The following is a 17,390-nucleotide window of genomic DNA, read 5'->3' as shown; positions in this document are numbered from 1 at the left end:
TTTCTAAAAGCAGCAGCAACAGATTCTTAATTTCAGTTAACAGATGTTTAATCTGTTAGCAGAGAACATGATGATCAACTAATATCTGGTTCAGAATAAAATGACTTTTCTTTACTGTCTTTGTCACAGAATGTTTAAATTCATTCCAACATTTATTTATTTCATCATTTAAATAATTTGTTTTCAGAAAACCGGAGTAGATCTGACTAATGCCTACAAGCTGCGTTCAATGACAGCAGACTGAGAAACGTGCTGCATTTGGATACATCTTGGAAAATGCAACTCTTAAGTTTTGTCAAAACCAGGGAAGAACAACAAAAAAAACAGATGATTAAAACGTATAGATGCATTAGATGCAGACATCCTGGCTTTAAGTAATCAAAACTCCTCAAGACTGGGAGAATTTAAAAGTGTGTGCAAATTATAAGACAACATTATTGTTTATTTTACACTTGTAAAGTGACATTTACCAAGACAGGGTTCTGTTTTCTCATGGTTGTTTCAATATAAAAGAGTCATGCATGGAGCTAAAGCAGCCTAATACATCTTCCATCAGTCCTGAATATTTAATAAAAAATCTCATTCTAAATAAATTTCAATACAAACAAGATCATTTAAGAAAGCTAAATCCTGTGTACTGGTCCTGCCTGGTCGTATTTTATTTTTTTTTTAATGATTGAAAGAGCTCAGTTAAAGTCAGCTGAAGCTAAATGACGTTGGCCATTGTGGTCGTAGCGCTCAGAAATACGACAGAACAAGGAGTCCCTGAAGGCGGCGTCGTTGCTCTTGAACGCAGCTCGTCGCCTTTTCTCCGACCCAGCAGATAAACAGCTTCCTGGACCTCAGAGAAACAAACAGCACCGGGCAGAAGGTGAGATTCAGATCATGTCAACACGGACGTTTTATTTTAATGTTCTGCTTCTTGAACGGAGGTTAGTTTACGAACCCTGGTTAAACTCAGCGACGTGTTTATTTCCGCAGCAGTGACAGAAGCTTGTTCTGTGGACCTTTGAACCTCTTGAACAAACCCAGTGTTTGATTTGACTGTTACCACATGTTCTGATGTCAGTTTTACTTAAAATTACTACAACAATCCAACGTTACAGCTGCTACAGCTCCACATGGTCAACTTGGTCTTCCTTCATTGAGAAGCTGCACTGCATTTAGTAACAGCGTGTGATTGACAGCTGCATGCACCAATAGACATCTGTATTATGGAAGAACTGTGTTCTGATTGGCCAGCTTGTGGAAGTCTTCCTGTGGCTGCCATAGATCAGCTGTTGGTTTTTATAATGCATTTATGAACCATATAATACAATATCACTGGCACAGTTGCTGCAGCAACAACCTAGCAGAAAATCCTGCTGCAGACTGGGGCTGGGGGTGAAAACAGCCATGAATTGCTGTGAACAGACAAAAACATTGCTTATTGTCTGTAGCTGGCCTGTAACTGTACCATCGTATGTTTTATCTTTGAGAAAACAAAGGACAGAGTAGGTAAAGCACAGCAGGTAACGTCAGCTTACTTTAAACCACTTTAAATACTACTGTTTGGTTAATCCATAGTAATAGATCATAATTTATTGCCTGATTATATTTTGTATATATAAAAATGTATAATCTAGACAGAAGATTGAACTATTTTAGGTTTAAAATGTCCTCTTCCCAGTCACACTCAGGAGAGGTTTATTTTTGTTGTCCAAGCAGTGAGAATGACGAGCCTCCAACTAAGTGCGAAGGACGAGATGGTGGAGAAGTTTTTAGATGCTGCAGCTCGAGGAGATCTGAGCCAGGTGTCCATACTGCTGTCCCACGTCCCGTCCCTCATCAACCAGACCGGATACAGCGGTTGGACGGCACTGATGCTGGCTGCTCGCAATGGACACCACCATGTGGTGGAGGCGCTGCTGGCATATGGGTATAGATGGAGAACAGAGAGATGAGCGCAGTGCAAAAGATGAAATACAGAAGCAATATTAACCCAAAATGTTATTTTGAGTAAAAAACATTCAACTCCTACACCCAAAATTAAAAGATACAGGGTTAAGTATCACTTTAAAGCTGTGTGAATAGATGTTTGGCCAATAGGGGGCAGATGAGCGGTTGTATTTTAGGTTTGAATACAGTCTTATGTTAAATACATTTAGCTGTTATTAGTGGAGTTAATGCACAGTACATGTATGAAAAGGTGTAGTGTATCCTTTGATAGATGGACTCACGGCCTCTATCCAGATCTCTAACTTCTTCTCTGTTATTGATTTTAAAGCTGTGACAAATTCTCAGTGAACAGTTCATCGCAGACCGCTTATGACATCGCCAAGTTCTGGGGCCACAGACACATCTCTAACTTGCTGAACCGAACAGATGATGGTTGCCAGCGAGTCCTGCCGGGCTCCGACATCAGACAGCAAGAAAACTACTTCAGCAGGGAGATGCTGGACCGACTGAGTGCAAAGAGGACAGACAAGGTCTGGATGGAGGCTAAACAAATAGACTCGGGTTCAGTCTACCTCCTGTTCTCCAAACTTTGTCCTATGGTCAACAGCTCCCAGGACAATGATGATGCAGGGGTAGGTGGCTGAACAGAAATGGCACTGATGGATTTGATTTGGAGCTGCTGAATCATAGACACATGAGGATTCACATATCACAGACCTAGAGTTCGAACTGCAGTCAGTCTGAAATTGTAAAATCTTCCAGGTGTGGGTAGTAAATAAGCTGCAAGCAAAACAGCATCAGTATTAAAGTTATTTGGCCTACAGAAACCATTAGCTGGTCCTGAGTGGGACTAGTGACTAGTGGTAACTAGTAATTTTCAATGGGAACTCCTTAACTAGCTATAATTGAGTTAGGATGGTTCTGTCATCTTAAATGTTTAATAAGTTTCAGAGATGGCTGTAAATGGTTTAAATAATGTTTTTCAACTGCTTAACAAAGGGAGTGGTCTGAGAAGTGAAGTACAATATCATCTACATAAAGAAGTTGGGAAGTATTTGTCACTGATTACTAAATAAAATGTGAAATTCAGTTAGGAAATAATGACAGAATCATTTTCCTGGACTAGTTGGTATTTAAAATGTTGCTCTGAATCTGAACTTCCCTAAAGTCAGATTTGCTCAATGTGTTAAGTTTTCAGTCAAAAACCAGTAAACTGAAGAAAAAAACAAATGACAAATATTAAGAGATATTTTTTAGCTTATGATTTTTGACACTGATCTAACTGCTGCGACTCTAAATCCTAACAGGGTGAGACCAAACTGTGTCGCTTCAGATATGAAGCTGTCAAAGACCTCGTCCAGAAACCAGCGACTGTGCTCATCTTCTTAGGCGTGGAGAAAAGGAAAAAGTCCTGTTCCTCTAAGACAGAGGAGGAAGCCTGGGAGCCTCCTGCTTGGTTTGCCATCAACACGGATGAAGATGCAGCTGAACTTTTGAAACGCTGCAGAGAAAACAACTGCTTCTTCCCAAAGATCCCCAACAGAGACCTGCTGAAACTCAACGAGGAAGAGGCTGGTGAGGAAGATGTTTTTTATTGTTGTCGTCTTTCTGGTGGCTGTGATCACAACAGGTTTTAATGTGACTCGTATATTTGATTAAATAAATAGGCTGTGTTCCTTCCCTTGGTCCTTCAGGTGTAGTGGCTCAGGCTCGGTCGGTCTTGGCCTGGCACAGCCGCTACAGCTTCTGTCCGACATGTGGCAGCAGCACCAAGCTGGAGGAAGGTGGATACAAGAGGAGCTGCCTGAACTCAGACTGCAGGAGCCTGCAGGGAGTTCACAACACCTGTTATCCACGAGTCGGTAAGAAGTGTAGAAACATCCACTGATGATTTACACTGATGATTTACACTGATGAATGCTGTGGACATGTAGGAACTGACTTAATGACCATTATTTAACTGTTGAAGAGTAAAACTTTTAACGGATTTGTTAAAAGTAACACTTCTACAAGCATTAACTGGTAATGGTAACAGCTTCTGTGTCTCGTGTGCATGTTTACAGATCCAGTGGTCATCATGCTGGTGATCCACCCTGATGGCAACCAGTGTTTACTGGGAAGGAAGAAAATGTTCCCGGGCGGCATGTTCTCCTGTCTGGCTGGATTCATAGAGCCTGGTAACAAACACATACTGTACTTTAAATATACTGTAGATCTAAAGGTATAAATAGTAGTAATTCAGCCTTTAGGAGCCGTGAGTCGTCCTCAAGGAATGTCAGTTTAGTCAAAGTCAGCTGGGCCTGAAAAGTTAGAAAAGAAAATACTGAGTTGGGAGACCAGAAGTTCTTTAGCTGCCACTAGCACAACACATCCAGTCTCCAACTCAACTGTCCAAATGACATCGTGAGTTGTGCTGTAATTAGAAACTGTTTCTGGTTCTCTGTCGGGAGGGTGATGTCTGTGCAAAACTATACAGTAAACTGTACAACTGGCACTTCATCATCAGTGAAAAGCATCACGAGTTATCACCAAAATGTCCTCACAAGAATAGTATTTGAACAAAATTTGTCTGCATAAGGAAATAAAGATGTGGACACGCAAACACAGTGACCTGCTCTGCTCATCGTGTCCCTGCAGGGGAGACAATCGAGGACGCCGTGAGGAGGGAGGTGGAGGAGGAGAGCGGTGTGAAGGTCGGACCGGTTCAGTACATCTCCTGTCAGCCCTGGCCAATGCCTTCGAACCTCATGATTGGCTGCTTGGCTGTCGCCATATCGACCGACATCAGGGTGGATGAGAACGAGATAGAGGAAGCTCGGTGGTTCCCACGGCAACAAGTACAAACTACTGTTTCTAACACTACTACTAATACTATAAAAAGTATTAATACTCCCACTGATTACAGTCGTTAAGAGCGGTTCATAACTGACCCTGGGATTTCAGTCTGATTCTGATTCAGTCAGGTGAGCATTCCTCTGAAATCCTCCAGAGGTCTGCTGGTCTTCATCAGTGGATCATGTGTGAAGATGATTCCTGTTAATAGTTTTGAGATTCAGTTTTAGTGAGGACAGATCTTGTGTTACGTGAAGACAGTTACAGTGTTAATACTTAAAGTTTTCTTTACTTGTTTAGGTCATTGACTCCTTGTTCAGAGGCATCCATGCAGCCTTGACGGTCCCTCCCAGACAGACCATCGCCCACCAGCTGATCAGACACTGGGTCGGCATGAACTCTAACCTCTGACCTCCTCCTCTCCTCCAAATGGTTGGATTGGTCTAAAAAACCAAGCACCTGTCTTAACTGAAGCTGGGTTACAACAAACCAGCAATCAGTCTGATCACTTTCAGGTTGCACAACACAGGTTTTGCAGACCGTCGATGGGTCACGTAAGAAACAACAGTACAAACATGGAAGAAATGTTGAAAGTGCACAAAGTAGGTTAAACAGGTTAGAACAGATACAAAAAAGCTGTATTTGATTTGTGTGAACCAAATGTAACCAGAGTTCAATCAATCATCAATTAGTAAAAACAACACTTGACATGTAAACATTTAATATTTAAAAAAATAAACTTACATTTCAACAAAAGTTAGAATGTTTATTTCCTAAATTTCGGTCCTTCCAAAACCATGCAAATATATAAATATGCAAATAGTACACGTGAGTGTTATCATCTCAGTCTGGGAGCTGTGCAGGGACAACAAGCTCTACAAGGTCATTTATTCTTCTAGTTGAGTATCTGCTCTTTGGCCGTCATCACCCCACTATATGTCTATAGAAATATGTCTGTGCATATTTAAAAACCCAGCTTTGTTATAATGCAGCTGAATTTTGTTTCTGGTTAGCACAAATATTACGTTGAACAAGGAGTCTCCTCCCTCTGCCATGTTGAGCTGAGCTGTGGTTACGTTTGATGTAGTGCCGTAAAGTGGTACTTGTTTCCCGAGAGATGCTTCTGGGGCAGAAACCGATGAACCAGGCAATGACAGAGATGCAATTTGTGCTAATTCAAGTTAATTCAAGGCACCATTGAAGTGATATTGAAGCTGTGATCGTTACATACAGAGGCTTTAAGCTGTCGTGAGCATGTAACTGGAAGCAACGCTGAGCCCTGAGTACATGTGAGGTTGTACTCCCAAGCTGTCCTGATGTCGGTGCCTATGTCACTACTGCAATGTTTGGTATATAATCAGTCTCACAGATCAGAGAACAGTCTGTCTCACTTTTCCTTAGATAGGAAGCGTTCATCACATACTCAGGCTCACATGTGATCTGACTGACACAGCAATCGTCAGCGTTAGCCATGAGTTCGTGAAAACAACATTTCACAACGTCGCTTCCCTGCTGTGATGTCTGACAGTCGAGGTGTCGTCTGTCCTCTTCCTCTTTCTGAGGAAACCAGATGTTAGCGTGACGTGTCTGATGGTGTTTGTCAGATTCAAACACTTCAGGTAGATAACACTGGAGCTGGTGCTCTGTGGGTAGGGGGCTATTAGAAACATATTGTGTTTCCAGTTTGACATCTGACAGTTTGACGGCAAAGTGACCAAACGACAGCAGAGCAGTGTCTTCGTGAAGGTCCGTCAAACGAGGCGCAACCACGATGGCATTTTTCACTCCACATATATCTGTTTCCTGGAAATCTTTGATATCCAAGATGTGTTGCTCTGTAGAACTCTGTTGGAAGAAGTGATGGGATTATGATCAAGAAAAACTATTGATTGGAGGGACAGGTGCAATGTAAAGGATTAAATATTTTCTAGTTTAATGGACTCTGGTAGTAAAAGGTTTGTCCACAATGTAAATCTACCACATGCCTGTATTTATTTATACACACTATGTTTATTACATGTCTGTGTTTGCTGGAAGATGGTTCACTTCTCTGTTGCTCTGTTTTAGTTCAGTTTAGTTTGGTTTGGTTTTTCCTAGTCCAGTTCGAGGGTCTAAGGCCAGAACATGCTGTGAACAACAAAATCAGCTTACCTTGCGGTTTGAATCCATTAGCCATTTGCCGGTTGTGCTGTTCCGAGGACTTGAGATGGGCGGGAAGAAGTATCTCTTGTACCTGCTCATTAAAATTAGTATTAGTGTCTGAAACGTTTACAAACTTTCTCTATTTCTGCATAAATACGACCTAAAAATGTGATCAGATTTCTGTGGAAGTCCTAAGACTAGATAAAGGGAACCCAAATAAACAAACATTTTCTCCAATAACTTTGCTCTTTCTAGAGGACTTTACTTCTTCTTGGCTTAGAAACTTGTTTGCTTTGTACCTCACTTGTAAGTCGCTTTGAATAAAAGCGTCTGCTAAATAAAAGGGTTCTTTTTTTGACACACTTTTACAAACCTGTGTTGTCAAGATCAGACACACAGATTTCCCTTCTTTAATAAGACACCTGATAATCCTAAAGGTTCACATACTTTTAGCACGTGTAAATATGTCAAATATGATCATTCCCATCCGTAAGTAATAGTCACATTTGTTCAAGTGGCTTCCTTTTATCTAGTTTCAGATTTGATCGTATGTGTGTTGACTCACACAGTCCTGGACAGGATGGAGACGATTAACACAGTAACAGCCAGCAGCAGCAGAGGAGTCGCTGTAGCCACCACTGGGACCTCATCTGGAAAAGAATAAGACGACAAAACATTGATGATGGGAAACACAGAAACCGTCTGTTAGAGAGGATTCGATTTGGATGTTGAAACATAATTTATTTAGTTGCGGTGGTTTCCACTGTTTTCCAGGTCGTTTTTATGCTTCAGAAGGTTCAATGTTTGGCTCAAGGACAAAAGCACTGATGCATAAAGATGAATTAAACGTATTTTCTTGTAAAATCATATAATCTTGTATCAATGGAGCTGTAGAATAAAATAATATAACCGATGTAACTGGGATTAGATGAGCAGCAAAAGGCAAAAAATCTGCAGAGCAAACAGGGAAACTTACCAAAGTCTGTCCTTACTGGGATGGTGATTCTGCTGACATCATCAGCCAAGAGGATAAGAGAGTACTCAGTGTTGGGCGTCAGGTTGAGGAAGGTGTGCTGCAACTGGTCTGGCCACAAAAACAGAGCTGGCGAAGAGAGAATAGTGTGTTTTTATAATGGAAAATGTCACTTGAAGTAAATTCAGTTATAGGGTTAGGTCGATACTTCTGAAGGCAGAAGTATCAAATAGCCTAAAAAAAGTAATTTATTTTTATATGATGTAAAGAAACCCAAACAGAGATGTGGATTCTTTATTAAAAACTTTTTTTATAACAAATATTTGTTGGTAAAGTGCTGTGATGTAAAAGACACTTAACCCAGGAACTGATCCAGTGACATGTTTCAGCAGTAACTTACTGTGTTTCTCCGAGTCGCCCTGCAGCATCACGCTGTATCCGTTCACTCGGATCAGTCCAGACTTCTTCTGCCAGGCCCACACCACCGACACCGCTGTTTTGTTCACACCAAACACCTTCAGCTGATCCACCTCCATCAGAGCTGAGAAAACACAAATACAGAACCTGTTTGATGGCTCCAGGGATAATGTCCAGGCTATTATACTGTAGGCCTCTATGTTAACTCTACAGGAAGTAGTGTTCCTCGGTTTGATCTATTAGTGGGGAGGACGGTGCCACAGACACTGTGTCTTTATTAGGAAACCCTGCACAAGTTTCCAATCATCTACCAAACGACTGTTTAAGTAAGTATGCTAACAAATCATCCGTATGTGCATATTTACCTCCTTGCTGCAGACTGGCATTCAGTGACTGAGGAGATCCAAACTGTTGCTCGTAGATGGGGAACACGCTGATCAGATACGACTCACCAGGTTCAACATCTGTTAACAGATAATACACACTGTACTGTACAAGGACTGAACATTCAGCTGGAAGGCTTTTATTGTGAAAGTGTTTTGCAGCTGCCTCAGACATAAACGAATAAACAGGTAACGATAATGACAAGACAACTATATGACTTATGGTGATAGAACAGAGGAAATCACCAGAAAACATGTTGATGATGCTTCTGTCTTTAGATCTGCATAATGTACCGATGGTTTTTTGGTTCTAAATGATAATAAAATGAACTCGTCCTCTTCTGTTGGAGGATGAGGCTGATACGGTGGTATATTTCTTTAATACTGAGAAAAAACAGAAGACTCATTGTGATTCACATGGTTTCTTATTTTCAAGAACAGAGGAAACAGTGCATTTCTTGGAGACTTATCTCAGATTAAAGTGATTAGCCGTCGGACCCAGCTTAAGCAGTTGGTGACCAAAATGAACGGACTTATATTTTATAAAAAAAAAAAATTACTTTATCTTTCTGTTTCAATCTCAAATGTGAATCCAAAGATACCTAAACATCCTGATCTGCCATAACAACAGTGTCAACATTGCATTTTTAATTTTATTTAGCATGATTCATACTAAATATAATTTACAACTGAGGCAACAGCAGAATATAATAAACTTTTAAAGGACAATAGTTATGGAGCATAGAAAAAGTTATTTAGCTATTGATTGGTATTTGTTAATGTCGTATTCATTCATTACAGTGAACAAATCTTTTTCTGAATCTCTGATTGAAAATAAATCACGAGGTGAACATGTGTTGGCTCTGCTGTACCTGGAATGAAAGCAGAGGTGTTAGAGCCGTCCACTGTGGACCAGCAGCTGGTGGATGGGTGTGTCTCAGCACGCCACTGAACATCAAAATGACTGACGGGTAGGGCAGAGGGTTGGTCTACTGCGACCTTCCACTCGACCCTGAGGCCATTGACAGCTGGGAAAGTACTGGAAACCCACATGTTTCTGACTGAGGGCACACGTGCTGAAAAAAATAAGACTGTTTGTGATCAATTGAACAACTTGTAAGATTAAAAATTAAGTAAAGTAAATAACGGTGCCATCAGTAACACATGAAACAAGAATGATCATTTAGCTGCTGAGGAGAACATTTGGATGAAAACATGGTGCATGTTGCAAGAAGTTTTATCTGTACATCATGTCTCTGCTGCTTCCTCCTCTCATAGAAAATGTACATACGCACACACACACACACACACACACACACACACACACACACACACACACACACACACACACACACACACACACACAGGATATTGCATATGTTGACAGAACAAGTTTTAAACTTGATAGTGTCAGATTAAAAGTTGGAGGCTGATCATCTTGACTGGGAAAGTAAAAGATAAATATTTATCGGTGTGTGTTTGTTAATTGTAATATTTTAGGGATTATTATTAAACATCTATGTTGGATTTTGATGGAACTCGTCTACTTCTCAGGTCACATCACCAGGACCATGAAAACAACTGTTTGCATGAAGGAAACCACTTCCTGATAAAGCAGCCTTTCTTAAATTGTTTACAACCTAATAAATTCCTAATGCACTCATAAACCATACGTATCTTTGGGTTAATATGTTGAGCACAATCTTCCTCCAAAGACAATTCATTACTGATTTCTTTACAATGAACTGTTTGACCACTTACCTTTAAGAGAAGAGCTGCAGAACATCTGGATGAAAATTCATTTATCAGCTTGATAGTTGATACTTAACAACTATCAAGTACTTGACAGCTAGAGAAGGACTTAATAATGAATTGAAATGCTAACAAAGTGTCTTACTGGGAGAGGACTCACATTTCTGTCTTTGTGTGGCAATGTTGAGATGTGCAGAAGGTCCGTAGCCGACTGCGTTGAAGGCTGTAACGGTGACACTCCAGTTCCCCTCCTCCACCTCTAGGGGCACCACTACCTCTGTGACATTTTTAATAATTGTCACAGAGGTAGACCGCTCTATCACAGACCTGTAGCTCACCTGGTAGCTAAGAACACGACTTCCAGCATCATAGAGGTCAAGAGCCTGAGGGGAGATGTTAGGTTCATCAAGATAAGTGAAAACCTACAGAGGATGATTTCTATTTATATGACCAAAATGAACAGAGCACCGTACCTTCCACATGAGGTGAAGGAGAAAAGGTTCACCTGAGTCTGTATACTCTAGTCTGTAACACACCTGTGGAGACTTGGAGGGCACTGAAAAAAAGAACAAAGCTTAAAATGAGAAAGTGACGAGCTGATGGTGTCTCTCTTCTTGGGCATCAGTTCATCAGACCACAGGTCTTTGGGTTAATGTCAGTTTGAATGAGAACTGTACCGCTTTCCAGCGTTGTCACATTGATGTTAGAGCTCCAGTCGCTCCAGAAGCCGCTCTTCTCTCTGCAGGTCACAGCAGCTATGTAGCTGGTAAACGGCAGGAGGTCTTCGATGGTGTAGACCTGCTCCTGTTTATTTCCAGACTTCAAATCTGGAGTCTGGAAATAAAATTATAAAGCAAAAATAAAAATGTGACGTGGTAGCTGCCACCCTCAGATCTTTTTTTATATGACATTTAGGCTAACCCTAACCCTAACCCTAACCTGACTACAATATAAATAGGTATATAGTTATAATAGCACTGTCAAACCAATGAAAATGTAATGGTGCCTAAGACTTTTGCACAGTACTTTCACCTTTACGTGTGACTCCGTCTTTAATGTGTTTCTAATATATATATGTGTGTTTTAGATGCTAACCTGAGACCATCTCTGGGTGTTGTTGACTCTGTAGCGAAGCCGACAGATGCCACCACTTCTGCTTCTCCAAGACAAAACAACAGAGTTCTGTGTGAAGTTGACCACAGTTAGCTTAGGCGGATCGGGTTTTACTGAGGAAATGACACAAGGAGAGGATTACTGTCATTACTCAGGCGTGGAGTAATTACAAGTCAGATAGTCACATCTCTGGGTTACTAACTTATTTCATAAAGCAACACAGAACGGGGTTGGGACCAGATGTCCAGATCGTCGCTTTTCATCCTGGCTGTTATGGTACGGAAAGCTGCTGGGTTGAATACCTGACAAGATCTGACTGCCCACTGGCTGAAGAAGAAAAAGATTTCCATTATATATACTGTGGTGAAAGGACATTTGGCATATGTACACCACCACACTGAAATGAAACGCTCAAGATGTGAGTGAACTCAAGATTTTCAAGGTTAAGGAGAACCCTTTCACAACATCTAGTCAAGTCAAAAACAATCTGGGGGAGGTGGGCCTGTCAATGTCGAAGTCTCCAGATGCTTCACAACAAGGTGCAAAACACTGGTAACACTGAAATAAGATACTCTGGACTGATCAAAACAATTTAAAAGTATGGAGAAGAAATGGAACAGCTCATGGTCCAAAACACCACGTCGTCTGACATGGTGGAGGCAGTGTTATGATATGGGCATATATGCATGTTTGAGCCCCACAAAAATGGATGTACACATAAGACAATACGAAACCATCACCATTTAATTATTTATGGTCCTAACTGTACATTTCAGTAGCTCAAAGTTAAAATATAATTTACAAGAGTTCCTCAGTTGATCAAATAGAACTTCTGTTTAACGTTTACCTGCTGAAGATAAGAGACGCGTCAGACTCAGAGTGGCTGTTTGAGTCCTGAGTCCACTCACATGTCACAGAATCCTGTGATATCAGGTAGTAACAGGACATGTTGAAGTATTCTGCAGGAAAACAACAAGTGGATCCAGGTTAACCAACACCCCATTCTCATTCCCTCAAAGCTTTTATTAGAACAGAACCAACAGTGAAGCAGCAACTGCACTATGACCTGCTCTTCGTTGGTAATTCATCACAGTTGCATCCAGACATGATAAATGTTATACTTCTCTAAAATATCATCTGCAGTGGATCTGGTGGCATGACTTGACACATGGTCAGGACATGACAACGAAAATGTTTTACCTACATGTTTAAATTTAGTCAGTGAGCCAGCGAATGGTGGCGAGTACATTTACTCAAGTACAGTTTCTGAGGTACTTTTGATACTGAGGTGTTTTCCTGATTCCTGATAAACTTCCACTTTATAAACTTCATCATATTCAGAGTAAAACAACTTTACTTTTTACTCCAGTACATTTATTTAACAGTTATTAGTTACTTTAGATTCTAATCTGTTTGTGGGTCTGATGTTTTTCTGCTTCCACCCTCTTGAAGATAGATAAGCTTTATTTAATCAGGGAATCTCATTGAGATCAAGATCTGACAAACTGAGACGCAAAAATACACTTCACCACTCCCATAAAACGCCAATTTGCCTCAGTGGGCTTTACAATCTGTTCAACAAAGACATTTTCTATCCATAGACTTTTGAATAGGGTAAGGAGAGGCTCCCCCAAAACAGGAAATAAAAATTAAAAAAACCTAAAGGAAGAGCGCCAGAGAAAGGATCCTTTTTCTAGGACAGTCAATAATATTCAATAGTTAATTATTGTATATGATTGTATTGTATTATTGTAATTAATAGTTACGTCTCTAAGTATCTTAGTGGAATCGGTGGCTCTAACTTTAGGTCGTGTTGCGGCTCATTTTAACCGTAAGGTGCACAGTACCAGAAACCAGTTCTCCCCAGCTCAGTGTTTTAAAGCCAGTTTCTCCTGAGATCTAAAAAGGGAACATAGAAGTGTTGGCACAAAGAGGTGGATGAGGTTGATGGTGCTCACCTCCGAAAGTACAGATTAGTGCCAGAGATGATATTTACAGTTAAGAAAACACTTTTTTTTTTTTTTTTAAATCCACGTACAAACAGTTTAGCACGGTACTAAAAATACTGCTTAGTAGTAGGTGGTCTGGTGTGGATTAGAGAACTTGGCTGCAGAGACATCTCTTGCTGAAGTCAGGACTCTCGAAGGCAGAAAACAAACACAGGTGGGAATTTAGACTGGAAAAGACGGGTAGCACCATTGTTACGAAGGTCTGATTCTCACAACTTCAGAGGGCTTTATGAGGTGAAGCCTTGGGTGTAGCGTTTAGGTTAGGCAGTTCATTTAGATTTAGGTGCAACGCAGAACATTATGTTAATGAGGTTCATCGCCAAGTTAGAAAAAGTGAAAGATGATATAATAAACATGTAATGCAATTCAGTGGCTACTGGACTTTAATTAAGTCTTCAAACTGATGTGAAGCCTCCTGGACAAACGTTTGCAGAGTCCTTTCCAAGGTCCGGTCTGTCAGAGTGGGGTCTTTGTAGAAGTGATCCAGATGTTGCTGAAACAGCTGTAATCAGCCCGGAGGTGAGTGCGTCTCAGCAAGCAGATCACCAGCAGTGAGTGCTTGGAATACTGCGTCGACTTGGTATAATAATGTAGTTTCATATATTTTAAACACAGGTTTAAAAGCTCCTAATGTCTTTACTTGTACCTTTAATAAAGTATTTTTACATATATGTATACTACTGATACTTTTACTTATGAAAAGGCCGTGAGTAGTTTTTCCCACCAGTGTTTTCTGCAGTGAATAAAACACATGAACAGTTCACTGGAAACAGAAACAGAGTGTGTGTGTGTGTGTGTGTGTGTGTGCAAACTCACTCTGTAGAGATGACGGTGGTCGAGGGTCACAGTCTCTGACATTCATGACACACACTTTGTTGTCATTTTTACAATGCTTCAGATCAGTGTTCCTCACAGTCACTTCTGACTCAAAACACACACACACATAAAAACAAGATCAACGCTAAGGAACCAAACATGATTCATAAACATGATACTAATAAAACCAACGTTTGTTTTGTTACTAATCAGATAAATGCGACACAAACAGTAAATGAATAATAGAATAATAGAATATAGAAATAATAGGAATATCTTAGATGGAAAAGAGCCCACTAGGTTAGTGAACAGTCCTGGACTTAACTAAACCACATGAGACAGTGAACCAAGTGTGCTGAACAAATCACTAAAGGTGATAAAAATCAAACTCACATATGGTTTAAAGTTTAAGCAACAACATTGCAATAAAGCTTTTATTCTGAAAGAATTTGGGGGAACTCACCATCTGAGAACATGCAGAGACTCATCACTGTCAAGGTAGGAAGGAGCTTAGAAGGTAATATTTCCATGTTAACTACAAAACAAAACAAAAACTTTAAAAAAATAACCAGCTCATTCAAAACAAATGTCTTCACCCGGGATTTTCCATCTATGTGAAGTGTTGAGAGTTTGAGAACTGAACTAGGTGTTATTCAGATCTCTGATGTGTTAAAGATCAGTGCGTTAGATGAGGAAGACAGGAGATGAACTCCCTCTGCACTGAGCTGCTCACATCTGTGTGTCAGGAAATTGCTTCACGCTCACAAGTGACACCCACTGACACATGACCACTACTGTCCGCAGCCTCTCGCGCAGAGAGTCCTGCGTGGCACACGAGTCAGTGCAGATAATGGAAACAAAAAGTCATAAGAAGAGTGGGACTCGGCAAGATAACACATTACTGTAAGAGATCACTTGGGGAAGCTTTTACATCCAGTCAGGTAGAAACACTTCAGCTGATAACATCTGCCAGCATGTGCGCGAACTACTGGACGCCTTGAAGTGAAACTTGATACTGCTTCATATGTTTATTATCATCATTCTATCTCTGTCTCTCAAGCGATTGAATCACTTTGCAAGGAAACTCATTTACATAATGTACTGTGTATTTTACCCAAAATCGAAACTAATTGCCATACCAAAGCCTACAACCGAGGTTTAACAATGAAAAAGCCCTTTGAAGTTATAGTAAAATGTCTTTACAACAATGGTACTGAAATAAGAACTGATCACACGATGTAATAGAGACGTGCACGCTCACACAGTGAACAAACACCAGGAAAGTACCAAAAGCCTGCTGGTTCTTATTCATTTCATTTTTAATCTTTCTTCAAAAGCAATGTTTCAGCAGCTCATTTTATCTTTTTCTTATAGAAAACGGAAACAGCAACAAAAAGTCTTGTACAAACATTTAAAAACGACCAACAGCCAAAACAAAGAATAAAGAAATGAAACAAAGAAAGAAATGCTGTACAAAAATAAAAAAAGCAAAGGGATTCATTCTTCCTCTGGACTCGTCAGTGCGTCTTCGTCCACACGCTGCAGTGAACGATCCCTCTAAGCTACAAACACAGAGCGGGCAGAGAGCTGTCACTGCTGCTGCAGCCAAATTCAAAGCTAAACACAGGCGTGTGCTCTATAAGTGAAGTTCGTTCATGTGTTGTTGGGTTTTACGACCTCAGAAACTTTTTATAACGTCAGAAAAAAACTAAACTTTTCACCCTTTTATCCTGAAAAACTCCTTTTGTCAACAGCAGGTTTTTACCCAACGAGATATAAAATAAACGGGAGCAGCAGAAGACATTTCAGTCTTTCAAAGACAGAGTTGTGTTTCTGCTGAAATTCACCTTATTTACAAGAGACTCATATATATTTATATATATAAAATCTCTGATGGAACGTTCACATGATTTCAAGAACAATATGATGCTCATTGTGTTCTAGAGTTCTAGTTTTAGTTGGATTAACAGAAGCAGAGCTGTTAGTGTTAAACTGTAACATGTAAAACAGATTTCTGTCTGATTATCTGTGGATATTCACTAAATGCACCTTGAGATACTGAAGCCCAGAAAATAAAATGTTCAGGAGGCTCCTTTACTGCAGCTGATATTTACAATGAATCAGTTCGGACACGAGTTTGACAAATGTTAGTGCTTTAGGAAATAAATGTCAGTGGAACTCCCCTCGACCAAACCTTGGAGTTCACTTTCTTGCCTTTCTGTGTGTCTGCAGTAAAGTAAGATCAGTAGGATCTAACATTTGATGAGAAAGGTTGAGCCCTGCCTGACGGGTGAGTTTACATGAATCCATTTAACACGATAAAGATGAGACTTCAAGCTTCAAGCTATTTGATCACTTTGATTTTAGAGGTGCTGATGAAGTTAAGGCAACGATTCTTTCTCACAACACAGGAACGACGGGTGTGACGCTCGAGGGCGGGACCTCAAACAAACATTTAAAAACGGCGTCTAGCCTCAACAGCTTTATCTTCAACATAGCTGCAGTTCAAAATGTGACTAATCCACACCGAGGGATTCCTGCATCGTCGTGTTAACAAATCTGACGCCAGCAGCGACTCACAGCTCTGAAAGTGGGCAGCCTTACACTCATGATAAAGATGTGAGAGAGATTTGTGCACAATAACATTTTTAAAAATTCTAACTGCTTTAAGTGCTCTTTGACCTTTACCTGAAGGCTTTCATAGGTTAGACTGAACATTTTCCAGAGGGCCATGGTCTAAAGTTTGCTGTGACCTCATTCTCACTTTTAAAGGGACTTTATTCTTAGAAAATGTCACCTGTTGGCAGATTCACCAGCCTGGTTGAACTTTTCCCTTCATGCCCTTCATTTTGTCCACATTGCAAATACACGTGGTTATTTCACTTTGGTAAAAGTATATTGCTCCTTTACATCAATTCTGATTTCTCTTTGTCTTTTACGAGCGTCTCACTTTTAAACTTTCTCTCTGAGGAAGGAAAGTGATTCACACAGAGCTGCTGATGTTGCACAGATGCT

General features: G+C 40.4%; 2 protein-coding genes across 4 annotated transcripts; one reads left to right on the top strand and one right to left on the bottom strand.

The window, feature by feature from the left end:
• The first annotated feature begins 729 nt into the window (after nt 1-729).
• Nucleotides 730-5,526, top strand: nudt12 (nudix (nucleoside diphosphate linked moiety X)-type motif 12). Of its 2 annotated transcripts, none has more exons than XM_026343959.1 (8): nt 730-871; nt 1,708-1,918; nt 2,267-2,570; nt 3,246-3,513; nt 3,633-3,800; nt 4,002-4,115; nt 4,576-4,775; nt 5,071-5,526. In XM_026343959.1, the coding sequence occupies exons 2-8, from the start codon at nt 1,713-1,715 to the stop codon at nt 5,179-5,181; spliced, it is 1,371 nt and encodes a 456-aa protein (XP_026199744.1). In that variant the 5' UTR covers nt 730-871; nt 1,708-1,712; the 3' UTR covers nt 5,182-5,526. The 2 variants fall into 2 exon arrangements, with proteins under 2 accessions (XP_026199744.1, XP_026199745.1); XM_026343960.1 differs by having other exon boundaries at nt 1,705-1,918.
• A 100-nt stretch (nt 5,527-5,626) lies between these two features.
• Nucleotides 5,627-15,085, bottom strand: LOC113151115 (interleukin-6 receptor subunit beta). Of its 2 annotated transcripts, XM_026343957.1 has the most exons (15): nt 14,839-15,085; nt 14,376-14,480; nt 12,398-12,509; nt 11,753-11,877; nt 11,533-11,663; nt 11,115-11,271; nt 10,911-10,993; nt 10,598-10,820; nt 9,558-9,761; nt 8,668-8,766; nt 8,286-8,426; nt 7,889-8,014; nt 7,478-7,562; nt 6,922-7,003; nt 5,627-6,615 (listed from the first exon to the last, which is right to left on the bottom strand). In XM_026343957.1, exons 1-15 carry the CDS (start codon nt 14,903-14,905, stop codon nt 6,097-6,099), a joined length of 2,259 nt encoding a protein of 752 aa, XP_026199742.1. In that variant the 5' UTR covers nt 14,906-15,085; the 3' UTR covers nt 5,627-6,096. The 2 variants fall into 2 exon arrangements, with proteins under 2 accessions (XP_026199742.1, XP_026199743.1); XM_026343958.1 differs by lacking the exons at nt 14,376-14,480; nt 14,839-15,085 and having other exon boundaries at nt 11,753-11,873; nt 12,398-12,467.
• Between the last annotated feature and the right edge of the window lie 2,305 nt (nt 15,086-17,390).

Source organism: Anabas testudineus, chromosome 9, assembly GCF_900324465.2.
Source record: "Anabas testudineus chromosome 9, fAnaTes1.2, whole genome shotgun sequence".
Taxonomy (NCBI): domain Eukaryota; kingdom Metazoa; phylum Chordata; class Actinopteri; order Anabantiformes; family Anabantidae; genus Anabas; species Anabas testudineus.
This window is presented reverse-complemented; position numbering and strand designations above follow the sequence as displayed.